This window comes from Malaclemys terrapin, chromosome 1 (assembly GCF_027887155.1).
Source record: "Malaclemys terrapin pileata isolate rMalTer1 chromosome 1, rMalTer1.hap1, whole genome shotgun sequence".
In the NCBI taxonomy this organism is placed as follows: domain Eukaryota; kingdom Metazoa; phylum Chordata; order Testudines; family Emydidae; genus Malaclemys; species Malaclemys terrapin.
Window position 1 is genome coordinate 122,929,641 of NC_071505.1, and position 25,071 is coordinate 122,954,711.

At 40.2% G+C, this 25,071-nt stretch overlaps 1 protein-coding gene across 9 annotated transcripts in view; it reads right to left on the reverse strand.

The window, feature by feature from the left end:
- The window catches only part of SCUBE1 (signal peptide, CUB domain and EGF like domain containing 1), a 293,422-nt gene that overhangs the window by 114,503 nt on the left and 153,848 nt on the right, over positions 1–25,071 (reverse strand). For 5 of the 9 annotated variants that reach the window (XM_054037763.1, XM_054037745.1, XM_054037772.1 and 2 more), the window contains exons 6-8: positions 23,110–23,226; positions 20,056–20,145; positions 983–1,099 (exon numbers count right to left, since the gene is read on the reverse strand). In XM_054037763.1, the coding sequence (XP_053893738.1) occupies positions 983–1,099; positions 20,056–20,145; positions 23,110–23,226 (324 nt within the window). The remainder of the gene's footprint in view (positions 1–982; positions 1,100–20,055; positions 20,146–23,109; positions 23,227–25,071) is intronic. The other 4 variants (XM_054037800.1, XM_054037809.1, XM_054037790.1 and 1 more) reach the window with 1 other exon arrangement.

The window sequence follows — 25,071 nt, forward strand, 5'->3', positions numbered from 1 at the left end:
TTGCTTCTAAGAAAAAAATAATCTAAACAGCTACTTGGTGAGGTAGGTCAATTTATGCTAAATCTCTGAGTGACAACAAAATACTCTTTGTGACACCATTATAGGCAGTGTCCGACTATATATCCATCACTAAGTGTCCGGCGGTTGAGTTAAAAAGAAATACGTATTGAAGTGGAAAAATGGTTTAGGTAGGCCCTGATCTTGCAAAAGCGTATGCAACTCTACTCATGTGAGTAGTCCCATTGAGTGGGATTAAGCACATTTGTGTTTGCAGTATCAGGGATTAAAGCTGTAAATCCCTGTCTCCTTAACTTAAAACAAATGTTGATAGAAATATCAGATGTTACTCCCCCTCCCCCCATGTTTTAATTACACTCATTAGGGACCAGATCTGAAGATCTTGCTATGATTCTATGAAATTAAACTCCCACTGGAGCAGTGAAAGCTGAGTAAGGCCTACAGTATTGGCCTTATATAAATATATTGATATAATGTAATTTTGTCTTGTAATTGGCTAATTAATTGTTTTTGGCAGGAAGTGAGCAGTGAGACAGTCTGTTAATTTGCTTCTTAGTGTGGTGCAATACTCTGAAGCTATCACTTGGCCTTGATTATTGATTCTAAATCCTTCTCCCTGATTTCGCCTTTGGAAGGGATAATGTATTGATTGTTTGTGTGGGTAAATAGTCTGACCAAGGTTTTCAAGTAATTAGCAATTCTGGGAGACTCAATTGGTGGACACATTAAAGGGGCCTGATTTTCAGAAAGTGTTTCAGAAAAACAACAATCTCAAACAAACATAAAATCATTAGAATGCATAATGCAAAATTACTCCAGAGGAAGGCGAAAACTAATATATTCAAATGCAATTACTACACCATTAATAGCCTTAATAGTGCACTGATTATATATCTGAATATTTACATCCAGTACTGATACCGCTGAAGGCAAATGATGCATTGCAAAGCAAACAGAAGCTGACCTTTGCATGTTTTCCCATCAGGCTGCAGGGTAAATCCAACTGGGCAACTGCAACGTACCCCTGTCGCCGTATCCTTGCAAGTACGATCACAGCCTCCATTATTGACAGCACATGTTTCTGCGGAATGAAAGAGAGAGCGAGAGAGAGTGTAACAAAACATTCTGGGGGCCATCCACTGTTCTGGGCAATATTAAAAAGTTATAAAAGCAATCGATGTTGAAACAAGCTAACCGAGGCAAAGCTCTTAAGATCATCCATGGCCCACATACTTGCTGAATTGGATCGCATTTTCACAAGCAATTATTTCTATCCAAAAAATTCAGTCCATATTGATTATATTTGGTGAGTCCTTTTGAAATATCTTAGACAATAGGATGAATTATTTAAATATGAAAAGGTCAGCTTCAGAAACAAAATGCAACTGCCTTTTAAAACAGAACCAGGGACTGAGTCTGTTTCATATCAGCTGGTCTCTAGCCATGGCTTTTCAAGGTTCATTAAAAAGAGGTCTCATGGTCTAATGAACTTTAAAAAGCAATAGAAAGCAAGGCATAGTGCTGGCCTTGGAATTGAGAATTTAAAATCCTTAGTTAAGAAAGAGTTAATGGAAAATGAACTACATACATCACTTTGACAAGAATCTACATGCCCAATCTGTTCTTACTGAACTACAAGCAAAAGGCATCTGGGTTTTGTCCACTTAAAGCTTTTTGCAAATTGAAAGGAGTTTGGAGTGGGTGGGAGGGCATAATTGAGGTCACTGAACCCATTCCAAGCTGTGTCATTGAAATTTCCCAGTGCTTGTAGTATGTAGAATGGTGGCTGGGCAAACACAGGCAAAAGAAAGCTACAATACTTTTTAGCTTTTACAATAGCCGGCAATGGCTATTAGGTACCGCTCCATAACAAAAATCTTCAACTTCATCACACACACACAAAAATGCCCACAGCTATTATATATATATAATGGCAGCCGGCATTTTTTAGTTTTATTTTTTGGTAATGAAGTTGAAGGATTTTTTGTGTGGAGTGGTACCTATGTGTGTGTGTGTGTGTGTGTATACACACAAACCACAAGTATTATTGAAATAGATAAAAGGCAAGAGAAATTCTTGTCTTTCCTTTGAGTCACAGAATAGAGTGGATGTAAGGATGTCAGTTTTATTTGTTGGTTTGAATGGTATATTTATTTGATAGGTATTTATGGAAGACAGAAGTAACCAACCAACAACCATATGTAGCTGGCTACTCTGTCTGCAATTACTTTGAGACTGCAAGGGAAATATTTCACAGTCTTTTATACAATTTATTTTTCAGTTTCTCCAGTTCAGATGAAACTTAAAATAGTAAGCTTGACATTGTGTATCTCGGTCCTCTTCGTCCTGGCCTTCCCAGAGAGGCTTTGTCAAAGCGTACTCAGATTTATTGACTGACTTCTATTGCCACCTATTTGGAGTTTGTGTTACAACTGTACTTTGCAGACAGGGTCTGGCAACAGAAAAGTGGACATGCTCATGCTGAATCTCCTTAGTATATTATGTTGCTCAAAATAATTTACACAAAATATAAAGCACTTTATCTTTCAATTGACAAGCATTCAAAGCTGTTCTTCTGATGGAACCAGCTGCTGCTTCCCCTGGGAAGATCCTTCATTGGCTCTCTGGAAGATCATCACTGCTTCAGATCAGAAAAATTTCATTTAACTCCTTTTCACTGGCACAAACCTATATATCAGTTTTGGAATGTGCTACTGGCATTTATGTGCATTATGAAACCAGCGACTGGGAGACAGGGAGGTATGCATTAATAGCATGGCACAATTTATAAAATTACTATATATAAATATACACACACATATATATGTGTGTATATGTATGTGTAATGTGCCAACATTAATACTGCAATGTGTGGAAACATCTGTAATTGCTAGCAAGAGCACATTTGATGAACAGACCAATATATCTTTAACAGAAAACTTCCAACAGACGAGGCTGATTCTGTAATCTCTTATTCACAAGTGCAATTTTCACTCTCAAGTAGTCAATAATTCAAAGAAACTTCTTGCACGAGTAAAGATTACTCATGTGAGTAAGAACTTGCAGGATCAGGACTTGTCTTGTTTAAGCCATGTACTTTCCAATTATCATTTTCCTGTTTGGCTGGGGGAATCCTTTTATAGGTTTAAATGTTGGTATTTTTATATATATTTCAGAGGGCCGAAATATCAAGTAACTTTAATTCTCAGGATGAGGGGAAAAAATCAAGTCATTTAAAAAACTTTTTCACCTAAGATCATTTCTAGGGAGCCCCAGCAGTTTAAAAAGTAGAATGATTTGTCAGGGCAAATAGTTAAGGTTAAAAAGCATGAAAAGGTGTTAAAGACATACGTTTGGCATGGCACTGCAGTGAGTTGTAAATCTTATGTTAACAGATTAACTATGGCGTATGGAGAGCCCTTTATTGCAGTTCATCAACAACAGATGAGCATTACTTAAGCAGCAATATTTCTGCTTTCTGGATGACATCCAGTGAAAATGAATAGACACAACAAACTTTTTTCTCCCCTCTGGCATGGATGACTGGATCTATAGGGTAAGGGGCAGCCACTGAACAAGAGTTATTTCGATGTATAAATAGAAGGGATCATGCAAGCTTTTCTTACATTCACAGAGATTTAGTAAAAGGAAGCAAAAAGAACAATGCCCTTCAACATCTCTTAAAGCAGAGCTGACTGTGCCTTTAATAAATGACAAATTTTAATAGGATGAAGACTCGGTAAAAACAGAGAGACTGACAATACTTATAGTAACTGGGGTAATGGGAGCTGTAATGATGAGACTCCTCAAAAAAGATGGCAGGAGAAAAAAATTAGTTAAGGAGAATGTGAAAAGCAGGGTGGTGGAGTGGTGCATTAAACGCTATATAGAATAGAAATGTGTAGGAATGCATATAACATTTAAACCTGACAGCACCAGCAACATACCTGTTCTGTTCCAAACACCTTCACACTTCAGATCGGGATCGAAATAAGAGGCAGAACCAAAACCCTTGATTCAAAGCCACCAAATTTCTTAAGGGGTGTGGGGGGGGGGGGGAGGGGAGGGGGAAGGTGGGTGGAGATGCAGAGGTGTGAGATGGAGAGGGTTAGGCTGGGGATTCCAAAATCTGGATCAGAATTTTACACCTTGAATCCTTCTGGAGTTTTGTATATTTGACGGCACTGATCATACCAGCCTTTAGTGTCTGTGCATGACAACCTCAGCACAGACATTACCCTCAACGTTTGCTAGGGTTTCAAACTTGATTTGCTCATGTTATGCTGATGTGTCTTTTGTTCTACTATGGGGGTGAGGGTGGGAGCCTCATACCCATTTTAGTGAGAATGCAAAGGAAACACCAAAAGCAAACAGTGTTTGGGTAGTCTGCCCCTCGAGAAAATGTAATGCAAACAGTTAGGACATTTCTCTTTGGATGAAGGTAATACTTATTTGGTGAATGTGTAAGATTTTCCAGTGAATTTAAAGCTATGCTTGCAGTCCTATATAAATCCTTTATTGAGTTCCCCAGGTAAAACCCAGATAGAACTAGTACTCCAGGGAGACTAGCATACAGGGTAGTATGAGGGAGTTTATGTATATGAAGAGCTATGGGGCAAATTGTGTGTTCCTTACTCAGGATAATCTCCTACTGCTTAAGGAAAGGATCTCAGATATTGGCTCACTGGGATCCTTAGATAGAAGGCACTCTAAAAATACAAATTATTATACATATTATATGTCTAGTCCCTATTAAAAAACATTGTTGTTAGTGGAATAGCACCTCACCTCCAGTTATGTTAAGGAATATACATGGGTCCTGTATATCAAGATGTTGTCCTAAAAAGAACAAAGCCGATGAATGATATTGAAAGTTCCATAGTAGCCCATCAGCAGTCCTCAAGATATGATTTGAGGTGTCCCATGTGTATCAGATCAATTCTTTCAATTTAATGAATGCCTTTTCAGTGTGTGAGAGATGCCTACCCTTTTAGGATTGAAAGAGAGGTCCCTTATGTCCAAAACCGGAAGCTCTTGAGCTAAACGAGAATCTCCAGGATGTGGCAATAGAGTTGTGAAACTTTTAAAAGGAAAACCGACACCAAATGAGGCTCAGTTGGGCATTGGGTTTTGTTAAAAGCCTGAGCCTTGGAGCACATTCATCATGGTTTGGGAACCTTCCAGAGAATTTAGTTTTAAGTAAAGGCCTAAACTAAAACCTTGAAGTTCAGCCTCTTGCACCCTTGCATGTAACCCAACCCTGTATTCAAATTCAATTTTTGAAAGTGGCTCCTTATTTTATGAGCCCATTCAAGATCTGAATGTCTCAAAATTTGGTGTGTTCAAAACCTGGATCCAATTTTTGTGGCCTGGTATCTCTACAATCAAGGTAATTGGAACTGATTTTATGTTTTTTGTTGACAATCCGGCAAAACTTGGAATTTTTGGCTATTTACTTTGGCAGTTTGGATCCATTTGAACTGAAACTCGGCAAAAAAATTAGGAACTGTTAACCCATATAAATCTAAATTGTGTAAGAAGGTACAGATGTACTCTATAGAGACCAAAGCTTCCAAGTTTAATTTTATTTTCTACTACTTCCTTCTCATGAGTAGGGGAAAAGCTCCATCAGACATGTCGGTAGGTAACATGTTAAGTTTAAACAGCACACTTTAAGTCCACAGGGCATCCTAGTCAACTTTCTATTCAAAGGCTGTCAAGATAAAACTCAGATTTACAGTAGGAAGCACTAATTTTCCAAAGATTGGAGCATGGGAATGGAGACCTAGTTTCTTTCCCAGCTTTGCAACTGACTGGCTATGTGACCGTGGGAAAATCACTTGAAGTAGAGCTTATATGGAAACTTTCTGTGCCTCAGTTTCCCTTATATAAAATGGAAACCTTACTTCTCATCATTGTGAAAGAGAGGTGAACTCAAGCCAACACAAAATGTTTTTATGTAATTATGAAAAATTAATGTAAACTGATGGTTTGAATTTAAAATTTCTGCTGTAAACCCAGTTACTACATCCTCCAGCTTATATGTCCCCCACCTCAATCCAACAGCCAAGCCACTTGGAATACTGTACAGTTTAATAAATATAAACTAAAAGATAATTTAAACAATATTTTTAAATGATCGTATTAATTTTAAACAGATAAAAAGTTAACAAAGATCCAGTTCAAACAGGGGAAAAGGGAATGAAGTAGAAAGGTAACAAAGGGATCATTGATGAGCTGTCTGAAAAATCCCAAACAAAATAAGTAATTTTGAAAAAAATAAATAAATTAGAAGTATGGGGAGAAGAATAGAGGCAGATTTCGAAGAGGAGTGAGCTCCACCATACACACAATAAAGATGTGATCTCATACCTCCTACTAGAGGGCTGTATCAGAGGGTAGATAACTGTCAGGAAGACCCTCATGGAGAAGGTGTTGAATATAGCCTGGACTTCTACTGTTCAGGTTTAAAAAAAATTAGTGAGTTTACAGTCAATCTGCCATTGTATAGGCAGCCTGTGTAAATAATGCTGGGTAGATGTAGTATACTCATACTCTGCAGACTTGTAAAGTGGCGTGCAGCTGTATTTTGAACACGATACAAGATACAGAGAAGTGTTGTGGGAAGCTGTGGAAGGAGTGAATGATTGTAATTGCATCTGGTGTCCAAGAGGGCATATTCTGCTGTTGTGAAGTCATCAGGGTCTATTATTTATGTAAGAATTTCACAAATTGAAAATCTCCACTTTCTTAACATGACCAACCCCTAGCTCTCTACCAGTGCATGAATTCTCTTCAAGAGCAGGGAGTCAAAGCAAGAGTGAGCCTCCTCACACCAGCAACTTCTACACAGCAGCAAGACTTTTCCCTCCAGGATTTAGGACAAGAGAGCTCCGATACATCCACCCAATGCTATTATCCAAGCATTCCTTCAGAACAGAGGCTGAATATGCAAAGTCCACTGAGCAGGACCAGCTGCGTATCATTCGCATACTGATCTGATGATATCGAACATGGTGTTTAGAAATTGTCTCACAAAGAGGTCTCATATAAGATGAGCAACATGAAAGGAAAGAACACATCTTTGAGGGATGCTGAATGTCAGATAAGTTATTGCTGACACACAATTGTCTGTCACCTCTGATTATCTTCAAAGTATGACTGGAAAGACTGGCAGGCAGGTCTAGATACACCAGCAATGTTCTATAATGGCTAGTGCAACAATCCAGGGCTCATATTAAAAAACCAAATAGCCAGTTTAAACTAAAACCAGAAGAGATCATGATCTTTATGAAGACAGTCTCAAATGAAAATGAAGGCTGGGGCCTACTCAGGATATCATGTCCAAATAGTCTTGGAACTGAACAGCTGTTGCCTTCTTAGTCACTTTCCTCAAAAAGGGAATATTAGTGATTACAGGACTAGTCAATAACCACCCAATATGGAGAGGTGATATTTTGAAGAATAGAAAAACTTCTGCCTAGTTAAGGATGGTCAGCATCCGCTCTGACAAAGAGAGGCACTGCTAATAACTAATTATACCCCAGCCATACTCCTTGGTTTAAGCATCCATGCTAAGGAAAGATCAGAACCACAGGGGATGGGTCTCACAGAACCTAAAAAAATCACGGACATCCTCATCAGAAACCAAGTTAATTGACAGCCATGGGAGCCAATCCACTGGGAATTTGTGGCTCTACAATCAAAAGACCTTTACACTTCCAAGGCCCAGTATACAGTATTATGAAACAGAGTAGCTTCCCTTTAAAAGCCTACTTTTCAAAACATAAAGCACAGGGAGTGGCATTTTCAAAGGTGCCTAAGGAAGTTAGGAACCCAGCTTGCATTGTAAATTAATGAGAGTTGGATGCCTAGCTCTCTTAGGCACTTTCGAAAATCCCATCCAGAGAGGATGAATAACTTGTCCAAAATCATAGAGCAAATGAGTGATTGAGCTAGGAATAGACCCCAGAAGACCCTTTCCAACCACTAGGACACACTTATTGTCCATCCAAATACCAAACAGGTTAGAAGGTTAACTTCTATAGACCACAAGACTTAACACATTGGGCCAAGTTCATCCCTCTTACAGCTGAAATGAGTTCATTTTGAGTCACCATGGTACATGGTGCATTCTAATTTGTAGCGATTTTTCGTATTTTTAGAGGTGAGTCAGGACTGAGATCCCACAGGAAACCCAGGACAACTTGCTTTACCTGTGAGCTATCTAGACAAGTTCATCACTGGTGTAAATGCACTGATGTCAGTGGAATTACATTAAGGATGAATTTGGACCCTTGATTTTATAGGAACCATATTGCAATATTCTGTGAAGAACAACCTATAGGTTGTTATGTTCAAGACATAGTCATCACAGATGCAGCCAATTTGTGCTGTCACTTTTCAGGGTATAATCACATATTAAAAATGGATTGTGATAGTGCAATGAAGAGCAGCTAAAAGAAGCTGGAACAAAGAAGGGAATAATTAAGGACTATGTCCAGTTGGGAATGGGATTGATGTGAAACAGATTTGTTTTCATTAGTTCAGTGCATCAGCTAAAAAAAAGATGAAGTAAATTAAAGGCTTTGAAAATACAGCAGAATTATCAGAAGAAAATCCCTCTCTACCTATTGACCTTTACAACTTGTGGCATGGAAAGAACTTTCAAGCTGGAGACCAACCATTCCATTCACGTGTCTTTAAAAAAATAAATAAATCCCAATTTGCCTCCAAATAAACAGCCCTTAATACACTCAAAGTGCTCCCAATGTAGATAAAATCTGATGGTAGTGGTTGGTTGTTGTAATACACAGATATCATTAGTGATTTTACATCACTGAGAGAGGGATTTTCTAGAGTGTGTGTAGCCCTCAAAGTCTTTCTGAGCCTGTGAGGGCAGCACTGTGTGTGTGTGTGTGTGTATTATATATAAGACTAAAACTCTAATGGTAGAGGATTATCATTTTCCATTATGCTGATGAAAGGATGAGTTCCCAAAGCTCTTATTACAACTTTGTAAGTGGTTTCTTACAGTGAAAGGAGGGATCTTTGCAGCAATGTGTGTACATTACGGGAGTAGTTCTGGGTATGACTACAATTTTGCAAAGTGATACTTGAGGAGTGCTGAGTGCTATGTGATTGATTAGCTTTCCCTGGAACTGCTTTTGTTGTCTAAAGATATCACCTGAAACAAACAATATAAAACTCAGATCCTCATAATGCAAAAGATACAGCAAATGCCATGTCAGCTATAATTGGTGTCTGCTTTTTAGGGAAATAGCCTAATATTTTGCTTGAAGGAGAGAAAAATCAACCCTTATGGAAAAGGATGAATACCTACAGGGTTTGTGTAGAAAATAAGTGGGTTATCATAGAAATTATTCTTAAAAACCAACATAATTTAATAGAGAATGTCATTTCTATAGAACTCTTGAACCAATGTTTAGAATTCTTTAGCACAGCAATATTTCACTGTTAAATTCTGTACTGTAATTGGAAATATGTATATATATGTACACATTCTACACACATATACACACATTCTACAGTTTTTTAGAGTAGTTCCTATACAATGTCATTGAGAATCTGATTCTGCTCCCATTGAGATCAGTAGCAAATCAATAAATTAGGTGTAGACTCAGGCTCTTGATTTCTGTAGAACCCAGTAGGTTTCATCCTTATGACATGAGTCCAACAGAGGTATTGGTAGGAACATCTGAGCTGGTGAGCATGGGAGGCAGCCTCCCTAGCCATTTCCTGTAGAGAAGACCTGACACTGCAGGGAAAAGGGGCAGACCACCACTTCAATGAAACAACCTGCTCCAGGGGTGAGACGGGGGGAATGTGTAGCTCAACAGGATCTGCTGCCACAAGTAAGAAGAACCCTTACTAAAAGGGTATAAACTGTTTTGAGGTTAGGGCAGGTTGTTCTTTCAATCAGAATTGGTTCAGCCATCCCTAATTATAATATATGCCAAAGACTGATGGTCAATTCATTTACAGACCATGTAACTTTTCTTTCCAAAAGACAATTTGTTACACAATTTTTTTTTAAAAGATTATATGAAAGTCCCAAATGTAATAGGCTCCTGTGCGCACACACACATACAGGGCACCATACTGAGTTTTGAACCAGAGGAGAGATCAGCGTAGCTGAGAGGGAGAGGCAATAGTGGATCTAAACCAGTTTTCCTCACCTAGATCCTAAGGCTGGCCAAGGGCCACAATGACGTTAGTGCAAGTTAGAGCAGCCTAACAAGTAGCCTCTAACTTGAGCCAGCTTGTAAGGCCTAAAGGCCATGACCCCAACAGGATCCAGTGGTGCTGGAATGATTTTTATAGTGGGGGTGCTGAAGGTGGAAATCATGTATTTGGGTTGTTATTACTTCAAGCCAGGGGGTGCGGCAGCACCCCTAGTTTCAGCACGTATGACAGGATCACCAGAATGCAGTGCCCTCTGGCCTTGCACCAACACATATCCTACACCAGGAGGGCCAAGAGGAGCTAACATAGAGCCAGTTTTATGCCAGCCCAAGGATTCCTTCATGGAGAAGAAATTCTCAGCTGCTCATTTAGAGCCACTTTAAGGTCCCTTAATGAGCACTGTGTCATCAGTTGCCATTGCATGGGCCAGTATCTGGTTAATAATGTCCTGAGCCCAATCCTGTCTCACACTATAATCTGTACAAGATTTGTACAATACAGCTGGCAGAGTACAATAATTTCTGGTCAGAGTGATAGTCTTAAATTCAGTTGTCTATCAGAGCAAAGGTTCACATGTACAACCTGCATACCAGTCCTAGTCATAGAAAAACGAGCATTCACTCTTAATCCAACTGTCTATACGTTAGCTTGTGGAAAACACAGACCAACATTAGTGTGCTTGTGAGACAAATTATTCCCAAATGAGTGAAGATTAAAGCCACATCTGAAAGGAAACTAAATGCATGTGCAATTTATACAGAAGTACTAAAAGGCATTTTAAAGTTTGCAGAGAGCATTTGTTGTCATAATGCTGCCCCCCCCTTTCTTGCCATTTTTCTTTACTTTCTGCCTTGATTCTCAGTAGATTTATGACAGACAAAGCTGACTTAAGAGAAACCAGTAGGCAGGCCTGCATTTGTGGGCAGAGAAAGGAATATGTGAGTGGGTAACATTTGAAATTAGGAATTCATTTTTTTTAGGACTTAAAGTGGAACGTCAAGGGGTTAAAGGTTTTGTGTGTATGTACAGACACACACACACATTTTATGAGGATATGAAAAATAATGGACAGCATTTTTTTTTGACACAACATGCACCAAATCCTCTCAAATTGGCTAATCTTAAGAATTCACAATTAATCTGTGTTAACCAAGGGTTATCAAAGTAAAATTGTGTGGTACTAATGTAACTGTTGAGAAGAACTACAAGATGACAACTAGAAACGGAATTTATATGATGTAGAAGGCTAATACTTGGAATCAAATAATAGTTAAGGTTACAAGTGAGAAGAAGTCTGGTGGTTTTATCTTAATTCTTATTTATACTCTCATAAGGTTCAGCCAATGAACAGTCTCTCCACAGGAAAGAATGATAGTTGTGATGAACTGAGTTATAGTGGGAGAGGCTGGCAGAGTACCTACCTGTAGTGTGCCTTGCTCAGCTACTTGTCCCTCATTTTCAAGAGTACTAAAATTAATTCTCAAAATTACAGACAGAAGGAGGAAAAAGGCTGTCTCAAGCCTTCTTATTAAGGGGCAGAATACTAATTAAGACCGACACATAATGTGAAATCAAAGTGGCTACAACTTTTAGTGACAACAAATACAAATGGTGCACTTGTGAAGGGTGCTGGAAGAGACATAGTAAATCTGAGAGAGCGCCTTAAAATCTCCAGGCCAGTGGGCTTGTCAGATCTGAGGTTGACTGGCCAGTTACCTGATCGATAGGTTGCAGGGGTGTTCAGAACCTGTGATCCATGGCTTGGGCAGAACGTGTGACAGAGATACTTCCATCCTACATCCATCTATGTAGGCATCACTGATGGAAAGCCACCAGGTTATGCAGGCACCCCGTATTCCCCCAGCATCTCTGCTGAACACAGTGGGGAAGGCTCCTTTGCTAAACATATGCCGCACTCTGGACACACCACTAGCAGCCTGCTGCTCCAGATGGGGCCAGATGAGGATTTGGGCACGGAAATGCTGGTAATGTCTGCCATTGTGCCACTTGTTTGCAGTGGGCGGTATTTATATTTTGTTAAGAATAGGAGAGTTCCATCTTACCTATTATTAATACCTCAGAATTGTTCTTCTCGTAACATATCCATCTACCAATCCAAAAACTGCTGGATATTGGCCATGTCTAATTAGAAATTATAAGCAAATGTACATTGACCATGACCCTTTATGAGGCAGGCAGATGCTCAGAACTCTAGAAGAAAGTTTTCCTGTTTGGAATGAACTCTGATGAGATGGAAGAAAATAAGGGGGAGGGGGAAACTCAAAGGAGGGACCCCAGGATTGGCAAATAATTATTTTATGAGATTAAATTCTGAAGATATATGAATTTTCTAGTAAGACAAAACTATACTATTCTCATACAAATCACCCTGTATCAATCCTGTAGCTTCAGGGAAGTAGCAATCAGAAGAAGAATATGAGGAAGGGAACAATACTAACATGTAATCACATGATTGAACATGAGCAAGAAGAACAAGAAATTGGATGAATTACATACACAGGGAATGAAAAATGTTAGATGGGAAGGAGCACCTGCAGGATCAGGAGACCAATGGTTAAATTTAGCACTGTTCCCTCCTTCATACTCATCTTTTGATCGTTACTTCCCAGCAGTTTCAGGATTGGCAGAAGATTATTTGTATGAAAATGAGAGGAGGATCCCACTTCCACCTTCTATTATTTGGTGAAAATGTGGAGAGACAACAAGGCTACAGCCTTGGAGATCTGCTCCTAGAAAGGCCTGTTTCTCTGCCGTGGGAGTTGCTACAGATCTAATGAAGCACATCTGAGACTCTGGTGATGTTTTATGAACATTAGAGGATTCCCTAGTGGCTGTTCTGGTAATCTGAAATAGTGGCTTTACGGAACCTTTTGACCTTTTTATTATAACTAATGAAGAGAGCGTCTTACCACTTCTTAAAGGTGAAGTTCTATTTAAGTAGACCTTGAGGGGTCTGAACAAAACTAGGGAATGTAGAATCATCTCCTTCTGACAGGATGGACTGGAGAAGAGGATCATCTGACTTAATATAGAAAAGTGAATTGACATTTGGTACTGGTAATGATTCTGGAGAAGGTCTGAGACCTAACCATCAGGCAAAGGATTGGAGAAAAAGGGTCTTTACAGGAAATAGCACCCAATTCACTAACTCTATAAGCTGAAGTGGTGATAATAATGAAGGAAACTAATGGTTTGTCTATGCTGTCCTGCAGTTTGGACCACAGTGGTGTGAACAGCAGCGTTCACCTAAGGGCTGCAGAATTACATTAGTGCAAACTATGGATCTTTAATTTCATGCCCACATTGTCTACACGGGAGCAGTTACAACACAGCACTTTAAAGTGTGCTGCAATTCACATCTCTGTAGTCCAAATTGCAGGGCAATGTAGACATACTCTAATTATCAGATAGTAAAGGAAAACTGACCGCAAAGAATTCAAGGAGAATTTTGGTTACATAGGTAAGAACTGAGTTGAATAGCTAAGAACTGAGTTGAGGTTCCTTGTGGCAATTAATCTCAATGATGTATATCAAACATTTTGTTGATTGAAGGAAAGAAGAAATATTAGAGTGTACAGGAGAGATGTTTGGTCTTGTGAGATTGAGTGCTCCCAAGCCAAATGATTGTCATTTAAGAGTTGTAACTCAAGCCTTGTTTTAAATCATTCAATAAGAGCTATAGGACAGAGTTGAGGTACATATCTGAAGAGGCACTATTGGCAAAAAGTGACCCAGACATTTTGGTAGGCCTTGACTGCACCAGAAAATGAAGCATCTTAGAGGAATAGTTGAAAATATGAAGCATTAGCCTGTCAATCTCCATGCTGCTAGGGAAAGGAAAGTCAGGATCAGGGATCTGCTAGCAGAAGATTGATCAGTTGAGGCAGGATGCACAGTTCTGTGACATTCCTTCTGAGGCTAGTAAGGAACCTGCCAAATTTTCTGGGAGATATACAGAAGATGTGGGCATTAGAGATGGTGAACATATACTTAAGCACACAGCCAAGGCAGAAAAGATTCACATTTCAAGATAAGGGATCATTGTGTCCGGAGCAATAAAGAGTCAGAAATGTATTAGGTCAGGGTCGGCAACCTACGGCACGCATGCCAAACACGGCACGCGAGCCGATTTTGAATGGCACGCGGCTGCCTGCCGCGGTTCCAACCCCCAGCCGCACTCAGCCCCCCCCCCCACCGCTCTCCCCTGCTGGGGCAGGAGGCAGAAGCTTCGTCCTGCAGCAGCCAAGCTCCCCCCATCCCCCGCTTCTTCCCCCAGCCGTGGTGCAGCCTGCTTTCCAGCCCCTCCTCCTCTCCTTCCCTGCGCCGGCCCTTGCAAAGGGAGCGTGCTCACTGCTCTGCAAAAGCCCCGCGGCCCCGCTCTCCCGGCCGGAGCTCCAGCCGACACGTGGCAGCCCCGCAGCCCCTTGCTAAAGCCGGCCCTGGGTAAAGGAGGCAGAGAAGGGGTAGAGATGGGGCCTTGGGGAAGGGGGTGGAACAGAACATATCCCTTCCAGCCCCCTGCCATGAGCCGCTCAGGGCAAAGGGCAGGGGGCTGGGAGCACCCCCACGAGCCGAGCACCCCAGCCCTCTGCCCTGACCCCCCCACACACCCAGCCTTCTGCCCTGCACCTCCACACATACCCCAGCCCTCTGCCCTTCCCCCCAACACCCAGCCCCTCTGCCCTGACCCACTCCATCCCCAGCCTTCTGCCCTGCACCCCCCCACGCCCCCAGCCCTCTGCCTTGACCTCTGAAGCCCCCCCACTCCCAGCCTTCTGCCCTGCACCCCCCCACACCTCCAGCCCTCTGCCCTGACCTCTGAAGCCCCACACTCCCCCAGCCTTCTGCCCTGCACCTCCACCCCCCCCCAGTCCTCTGCCCTGACCTCTGAAGCCCCCCACACCCACTCTTCTGGGGGTGTGGGGGGCTTCAGAGGTCAGGCCCCACTCAGCCTGCTGCCGGCCAAGGTGAACAGAATGCGAGGCTGGCAGCGAGCTGAGCAGGCTGGCGGCGTAAGATCAGCATTTTAATTTAATTTTAAATGAAGCTTCTTAAATATTTTGAAAACCTTGTTTACTTTACATACAACAATAGTTTAGTTATATAATATATAGACTTAGAGAGAGAGAGACCTTCTAAAAAAATGTTAAAATGTAATCCTGGCACACGAAACCTTAAATTAAAGTAAATAAATGAAGACTCGGCACACCGCTTCTGAAAGGTTGCCTACCCCTGTATTAGGTAAATAGATGTGAAATAGTATGATGGTCTCCAGGGCCGGTGCTACCATTAAGGCAAACTAGGCGGTTGCCTAGGGTACCAAGATTTGGGGGTGCCAAATTGTTTTTACAGTGTTCCTACGCCCCCTCCCCGAGCGCGCAGTCACCGCTCCACTTCTCCTGCCTCCCAGGCTTGCAGCGCCAATCAGCTATTTGGCACCGCAAGCCTGGGAGGGGAGGACAATTACAGCAGGGGCGGCGTGCTTGGGAAGGAGGCGGAGCAGAGGTGAGCTAGGGTGGGGAGCTGCCGCACGGCTCCCGGGGGGGGGAAGGGGGGAGGAGCTGCCACGGGGGGGCGCCTCAGGGCAGATGGGGGGGAGCTGTCGCGGCGGGGGACACCTCAGGGCGGAGGGGGGGATGCAAGGTGGAAGTTTCGCCTAGGGCACGAAACTTCCTTGCACCGGCCCTGATGGTCTCTTCCTAAGTGGATAGGATCTAGATGATTTCTAACACAGAGTGAGGAGCTTCTGGTGCCTCCCTAGTGATTTATAGAGACAGTTGCTGTCTGATTCTTGCATTCTGTCAGGATATCTGACATGAAGATGCGAGATATGAAGTGTTGAAGACCCTAGCCCACAGTCCTGAATTCAAGAAAGCTGATGCCTCATCAGGCTTTCCATGTGAACCAGAGGCCCTAGCATGATTGGTTTCCCATATGTGCACCCCATACCCTGAGACTAGCCTCTATCATAATCCTTAGTACACTAGAATATGACATTATTTTGCCTTTGGAGGTTATTCATGATGAGTCACTAGCAGAGAGATCTTTGGACACCAAAGGTCTGAGGAATATGATAATGGGAGAACTCCTTCTGGTCATCCCAGACCAATAGCAGGAACACCTGTCGAGTTCTGTTATGGAGCAGTGCCAGTTGGATTGTGTCCACCAATGCAACCATTAACCCCAGGAGAGGAAGGGCTTCTGATTGAGAGATCCTGGCTCAGCAAACAATCTCAGATAACTCTGTGATGTCTCTTCTCCCCGATTCTAGTAATAAGCCCATGCTTCTGCTCATAAAAAACCTGTGACACACATGAATGAGGTTTGGAGTGTACACCAAGGAGTTCTTTTCTCAGTTTACAACAATGCTATGGATTTGTAGTACACAGAAGTCTTGATGGAGATAAAGGACACAGGACACAGCAGGCCATCCACCTCATGAAATATTTGTATCCCCTCTTCCTGTTGGGTGGCCCAGATCCAGATGGGAGTGAAGAAATTATCAGTGAACTGGATGAATAGGAATGTGGAGAGATGCCTCCTTTAAGTTCACAGAGCATAGAAAGTCATTCAGTGAAACTTCCTGAATGATGAGGGCAGGAATCTCCATTCAGAACCTGGTAGTCCTCACTGAGGGGACACAGGGGTGAAGGGGTAGGTGGAGAGATATAAAGGATAGTTCAAACTTCCTTGGTCCTCTTGGACATTATGAAAAACTGTGGGAAAACTCCTAGCGACAGGCTGAATTGCCCTGAAGATGAGTAGATTGCAGATTGTTTTAGAAGATCCTGTCTCTTGTCTGCCCTCCAAGGTATAGAGAAAAATATATGTAGCAGGGAAAGAGAATTCTATCAGATTCCCTCTTCATAATGTCTAGCCATTAGAGGGTGACATATAGTCATACTGTGTTAGTATGAATTACAGAAGAACCTAATCTAGGTTGCTTCTGAAAGGTAGTGTAGCACATAGATGAGACCTAATTCTATTATAGTGGAGGCCAGGAGTCTATTCCCAGCTCTGCATGAAGTGACCTTGTGCAAGCTCTCAGTTATCTGTGAAATGGGTTAATGAAATTACTCCAGGTAGCAGTATAAAGCCTTGGTTCACAATAAGGGTTGTGAAGGAAACAGAAATATTAACAGTAGTCAATGGAAGAGCTGGGACTAGAAATGCTGGTCTCTGGGCTTGCAGTTTAGTGCACCTTTCTCTAAACTACAGGGCACTGTGGGAGGATCTCCCCACTTCCTTCCCTTAAATCACATGAAAGTTGGAGCTTTTCCTGTCTTCACAAGATTGCCTGCAGCAGGGGTCGAAATCACAATAATAAATTTGTGAGAATTGGAAACACTGTGTACTTTCTATAAGGACAGTTTGAAAAGTACCAGAAGAGACAATGGCACTGTAGGCCTTTTGGAAAAGTCATTAACTTTGAAAATGCATTAGAATACTATCAATGCCAATCAGAGGTTCCCTGTGTACCAGAAATTGGATCAGAAGCTGCTGCTGCCCTTTCAGATTTGATTTCAGTAGCTATTCAATTCTAATTGACAACTTTCCTAAGGATTCCATAGTCCAGCTACTGCATATATTTCACATCTTGGCCAATATATGTTAACAGAGGAGTTATTGAATGTTTCTGACCACTTATATGACCAGTTGGATTGTTAACCCCTTGCCTCTGCCCACATACTACTAATGGGAGCCAGATATATTTAATAAGTATATTGGTAACCATAAGATTTTTTATTCTGTTTTCTTTTACTCTAGTCAACAGTATGACCTTTTTTTGGCCAATAGTATGGATTATTTTTCAGCTTTGATGATCATGCTGGTCACTTCTGGATATCAGAAGGTCCAACAACAATTAGAGTATGTGTGCTCTAAATTTCGAAAGGGCCTAAGGAAGCTATGCACATAATTCGTGCTTTCAATGGTCATGGGTGCCTAATTCCCTCTTTGAAATCCTTGCCCAAACCATTAACTGTGACCTTACGATGCTGAATGATCTATACCAGTGGTTTTCAACCAGGGTCCACAGACTATGTCTAAGGAATCTGCGAAAGGTTGTCATTTCCATAGAACAGTGGTTTTCAACCAGTGGTCCAGGGACCTCTGGGGGTCCCCAGACTATGTCTAAAATTTCCAAAGGTGTCCGCACCTCCATCTGAAAATTTTTAGGGGTCCTCAAATGAAAAAAGGCTGAAAACCACTGATCTATACACTAACTTATGCAAATCTAAACTGGTTTGTGGGTATTCAATTTACTATTATACAATAAATTACACCTATGGATTGCCTGCTAGATCATTTCATTTCAAACTTTTACTGCACCGCAAACCTGTAGAAACTCCAGTGGCAATAGGGGAGCAGATAGCCGTGGGATTCAATAATAGGATACAAAGTATTTTACCTACATATAACTATTTACTACCATGTTAGATTGATAATGGCAAAGCCATTACCATCTGATGGCTGTTTGTTGCCCTATGTGAAATGAATTGATGGCCTCAAACCTGTTCAAAGTGGACAGGTATCAAAATAGCATCAAAACCACTAACAACAATTGGAACAATTATCCTAGTTATCAAGGATTAAATTAGCATAGAAACTGAACAGTCCTCTTGTCCTCTAGAAATGGTCCTTCCAGATCAGGACTCAGGTTCACAGGCAGTGCTGAACCTTTGAAGTGCTCAGCACCTTTTAGGATTGGGCTCATAATTGCCAGGGAACTGACAGGAAGCTTGTATTGCCAGTTTATATGCTATACCTCTTCTATGGATAAATAAAGAACTCCAAGTTCAAAGACTGGCAATCTGGCACTTTTCACCCGTATTAAATACACTTAAAATCTAGTGAGACCGATCAAAACTGAAAATACAGTCTGACCAACTGACTGGATTTCTCCAAAGTAGCAGTACAGTACAGTACAGTAATCCATACTCTTCGATGGCATTTGTTAGGTGAAAAGGAATCTGGCAGAGATCCAGCCACCACGACCTTATAGAATAATTCAGCAGGAAAAGCAACCAGATTGTTGATTCTGTTCCCATACCATATTCTCCTATGAAAACCAAAAATGCAAGCTCCTTTTTATTTGCAAAAAGAACACCCTCATTAATGGTCATACGTATAATATGAACAAGACAGTTTATTAGATGCCTGAGCAATTGATTAGTATCAGAAGCAAAAGAATTATCTTGATTGTTCTTCTTCCACTCTTTAGCTTATAACAACCCACAGAAACAAACCATGAGCTAATCTTGAGAGAAGATCATATTAAAGCTCACTAATCACAATAGTTCGCAACTTATCAATGCTAAGGAAATAAATGAATTTCTAGCAATAATATATACATTTCACTCAAAAGTACTGCAGAAAATTTAACTAAGCAAATATAGTAATTCATTTAACCACATATGAAAAAGAGCATCATTTTATATCATCATCCACTTATAAACTAAAGGCAGGTCTGACACATGAGATTTTATGTGAACCCTGGTTCCACACATACATACACAAATCACACGTAAGAAGTAGTTTGCAAAAGGTAAGTAAAGTTAATGGCAAAAGTTTCTTTCTATGCAGAAGAAATTGAACATGAAATCTGCAGGGTTAGGGGAAAAAGTTTACAAATGAGAAATGAAATTGTATGATGGAAGATAAGAACTTTAAAAAAGGTGACCTCATAAACATAGATGAAATAAACTAAAAATAAAAAACAAAAACAAAAAAGCAAACAAAAAAAAATCCATACACACACATACAGACAAAAGTGAGAGCACAACAAAGGAAGTGGAAGAAAAGTGTTACCCATAAGTAGCCGCCGTTTCACCCTCTTGTCCACATCAGCTACTGACGTGGCATTGTACTCAGAACTCTCAATTGCAGCCTCATCCTTCTCTAAAACACAAGTAAGGGACAAACATGGAGCAGTTGGTTAATCAAAAGCCCAATTTTCCGCTGCCTAAGACAGTTTCTTGGCATGGCACAACCAAAGCCAAGAAGCAAGCCATGAAAGCACTAAATCCCCGTTAGAGAGTTAATTCCATTTGAAACCCCAGAAAAAAATTAAAGGGTGCTTGGGGCAGAAGGGGGAAGAAAGAAGAGGAGGAGGAATGATAAATGACAAAGTAATTAACCAGAAAACACACACAAAGCTTGTTTCCTACTAGAGAATGAGACAGCAAACAGGACTGCCCCAGACAGATGTTAGTAATGGAAATTTAAATACAAGGGTTCTAGTTAAACAAACTATTAAAGACAAACTGTAAAGTGATTCAGGCTGATGGTGGGATCAGGATCTGAAAATGGCAGGCTGAGGGCAAAGATGAGACAGACAGACAGAGCTAAAGAATCCGGTGATGGAAGGGCATGGGTGCACCATAGTCGTGTACACATTGACAGAGTGTTTAAAAACCAAACAATGCATGCAAATTTTTTTAAAAAAGGAAAAACCAAAAACCAAAAAACGAACAACAAACCAAACAAACACAAAAAAGATCAATTTGGGCAGTGCTGGTTGCCTGCTTGTCTATGAAACACTACGAGCTAAACATTCAGTGCTAGAAAAGATGTTGCAAGAACAGGGTTTAGTAATTTTATAAGCATGCAGTAAGCAAGATGATGTCAGCAAAGGTCATTTTACAGATAGTTTCTGATATCCTATATGTAAGAGTTTACAAATTCAGCATAACAAGGACTTTAGCTGAGTTATGCTTCATTAGAAATACATAGAAACAATCATTCACAAGGGAGGGAAGAGATGAGCAGTAAGTGAAATAAAAATAAAGGTTTCTCATACAGGAAAGCAATGGAGAAAGCAGCAGCTGGGTAAATAAAATGATTTATGCAGGGTGGGCGAGTTGCTTTATTTAAAAAGCCAAAAACAAAATGCAAGTGGGGACTTTCACATGCAGCAAACATTAAAAAAAAAAAAAAAGTCAGGCAAACAAAGACAAAATGTGTTAGACAAAGGGTCAAAAAGTATTTATCTGGCATTGCAGAAGTTTGCATTCTTGCAGTGATGCCCAGAATATATACACCACTGAAGACAGCAAACAGTGGAATAATGGAAATGAGAAGGAGGAGGAGAAGGCGGCGGCTGGCAGGTTTTATCTGTGGCAACACTACATGGTTGAGTTGTAACGAGAAGTTTTTAAACAAGTTCTAGATGGGATCAGGCTGCAATAGAGGCTTTTGTTTGAGATATTGTGGGTTTTTTATTGTTCTGTAAATAATTAATGAACGTCAGTTATCAGACAAGACAGGCAATCAGGAACCATCACCAGAAAGCAGGAATAAAAATATAAAAAATAAACAAAAATAAAAAAGTGTTCTAAAAGAAAGAACTACTCAGAGGGAGGAAAATCAACACAAGCAGTAATATGTGACTTACATCACAGGACCAAAGAATGTAACATGGAGTTGTTTGTGTTGCATTACAAAAATGAAAAATAATAGTAATAAAAAAAAAAGCCACGAGTGCAGTGTATATATCCTTTTGAACATGATGGACAAAATTAAACATCAACCTGAGGATATTAATGAACAGTGAACTCTTGGCAAATGGGAGCATCAAAATTTATTTTATGTTCCTCAATAAAACCTGGTATTAGAGCCCTCAATCCTGCAAGCCCTCCCCACGCGGAACTCCCATAGACTTCAATAGGAGTTCCTTATGCAGTGGGACTGCAGGACTCAGACCAATATGTTAACAGAAAGTACTGATCAAGAGAGCTGAACAGTCCAGGAATAGGGAGTGTATACAGCAAGACATGGTAACTGTTGTACCTTGATTACTTTTCCTTTTGTGAACGCTACAGCCCTGATCCTGTCATGAGATCTGTGCAATCGGACCCGTTTCCCTATGCTGAGTCCCATCTGAGGTCAATTCCATGCGCTGGCATAGGGGTTTGCCTATACAGATCTCGCTGCCTATGGGCCTGATCTCAAGCCCACTGAAGTAATCTGAAAGATTTCCATTGACTTCAGTGGGTTGGGGATCAGGGCCTGTACGTTTTCAAATATGGAGAAGGGAGAGAGAAGATTAAGAACTTCCATCTAATTCTGAAAGTATTTAAGCTTATTTCCTACTTTTTTGTATTACTTTATAAATTTTTGAAACAAACTAATCAATAACAATGTGAAGATGATGCAAACCATTATGGATTTTTAGGTTCTAATTTTGAGAGTAAGAGTATAAAAAAGGAACATAACCCCTGATTAAGTTATTGCAAAAAGTTCCTTTTTGTACAAAAACGGATAATATTATGCAAACAATGTACTCTGTAATAATAAATATTTGCATGGCATCACCCAGGATGCTTCACTTCCTGCTAGGCCATTTTCCCATTGAGTGTCACACTGGATGCTTATTCACGATGAGTACTATTATTTTGCTATAAAACAAAAACAAAAAACCAGGAAAGAAAGCATAGCATGGATATTAAATTATCCCCAAATAGAATTTAAAAAATATTAGGATCAAATCCTACTCACCTTACTGATGTGAGTAGTCCCACTGAAATCAATGGACTGCTCATATGAGTAAAAAGGGGAAGAGTTGATCTTTGATCCATAGTTACCTTTTGTGCTTTTCAATTTTAAAAGTTATTAAATTCGATTTATAAAAACAGAATTAAAATGACAAAGTAAGACAATGGGATATTTCACAGACAAATATTTACATAAAACAATCATAACTGTATCCTTCTAATCTCTTTGCAAAGTTTGACCCTAACTGCTATGACCAAAACCTACCATTGCACACTCCTCTCAACAATAGTTTTAATCTCCTAGCATTCACACACACCGACTCATTCTATCATATTACCAGTAAAAAGTGTGCTTTAGAGAGGTACTTACCAATGCATGTTCGGCCATCTGAGTGCAGGGCATACTTCTGATGACAACCACACACAGGACCAGTATCTGTGTCATCACAGGTGTGTTGGCAGCCTCCATTTCCATAGTTACAGGTTACTAGTTATGCCCAAAATATATGTGTATATATGAATACATAAATAAAATGACATTGAAACCAATTCGTTTTTGAGGGCCTTTTCAGAATACAGAAGATCAGTTATAAAGCAAGACATTAGACAACATAACATTTTTATTTATGGGTATTTCCACTCTCTGTTCTTTGTCCCCTTTTTTCCTAACTAACCCCTCCCTTATCCATGTAATTAAAAAAACCCAGAATGTTGCACTTTTTTTATTCATTCTGTTTGGATTAGTTGTTTTAGCATGAATGATCAGCCAATTTCATCTCCTCCTAAAATGCCATGGTTCATATTCATGATGTATATGGCATGAAGAAATGAGCAGTCTACTAATACAGACATATTTTCCAGTCTATAGACGGCATTTTTCTTCTCCTGCTGGGCTTCACTCCATAATTGGAGGAAGCAGTGATCCAGACCGCAAGAGCAAAAATACATCAGTCTTGAAATCTATTCTTTCAAAAACTCTAATCCTCCCAGAATAGAAGAATGTTTAAAAATAAGATAGGAGACCCTTTTTCTTTTTTTAAAAGCCTTTTTCTGGGACTACAGTATATTGGGTTCAACTAGGAAGAAATCCATGGAGATTTCACTATCACTTAAGTATATATTTACTAAAATTACTTGTAACAACAAAAAAATTTTTGGAGACAAAATTCTCAAAGTGGGCAAAATTTAGCAATTTTAAAGAATTTCTAATAAAGCAGATTTTGTCACAGGAGGGAATTTCATTTTTAACTCATAGGACGCTGGCATTTCCCAAATACTAATCAGGTTTACAATGGGCCTGATTCTCCTCCTGTTTTACAACATGTGTAGTCACACACCTGTGCAAAGTGCACACAAAATGAAACAACTGTGATCTGACAGAGAGTTTTCAAAACACTTTTCTTTCATTTTACACAGGTCCAAATGTCTATACCAGGGTCAAGATGGAGAAGACCCTTTGTGCATGCATATATTGGACTATATTTTTTTAAAAAGGATTGGGAAATCAAATGTCTAATTATTAACTTATATCATACGAATTATTTCAGAGGGTTTTGGCATGTCTAAATATTATGGCAGTTTAAATACTGAATCCTATTATCAAAGGGAGCTTTTTGGCACAAATATTTATTTCTAAGCCATCCTAGACTTGCTCTAGAACCATAGAATTCTCTGCCATGTTACATTTAAATATCACCAGAATTTTCCTTGCTAGACAGAGAATTTATAAAGTATCCAACCCGATAAGTTCCACAATTAGGTAAAGCCAAGATTTTTTTTTTAAAGGAACTTAAAGCGAGACTCTCAAATCCATACTAAAACACCTCTCATTTTCAAAAGCACAGAGCGTCCTACAGGTCCCATTCAATGATCTCACTTTACTAGCCTCTAAAAAAATGGAATATATCTGAATTTTCTGGTGTGTAATCACCTGCAAGCAGGAAGAAAAACTTCACTGTGTTTAATTATCAGAGGGCTAAAACCAGAGATGGGCTTAAGCTGCATATTTTAGGCCCAGATTTAAGACACGTAACTCTGATCTCAACGGGAGCTCAACACTTTTGAAAATCAGGCAGGTGTCTCAATACGTGAAGCCTAAGTTCAGGCTATTTTTGAAATCTTGCTAGAAGACTCACAAAAAGAGGGCCTGATTCTCTTCACATTCACCAGTTTTACATTGATTTCAGTGGAGTTACTCCTGATACACACTGATGTGAGAAGAGAATCAAATCCAGAATGAGAGAGAGATGCCTGGACTGGAGTCTTCCAATATGCATAATAAAATGCATAACTGTGGAACTTGATTCTCATTCACTTACAGTTTTACACCAGT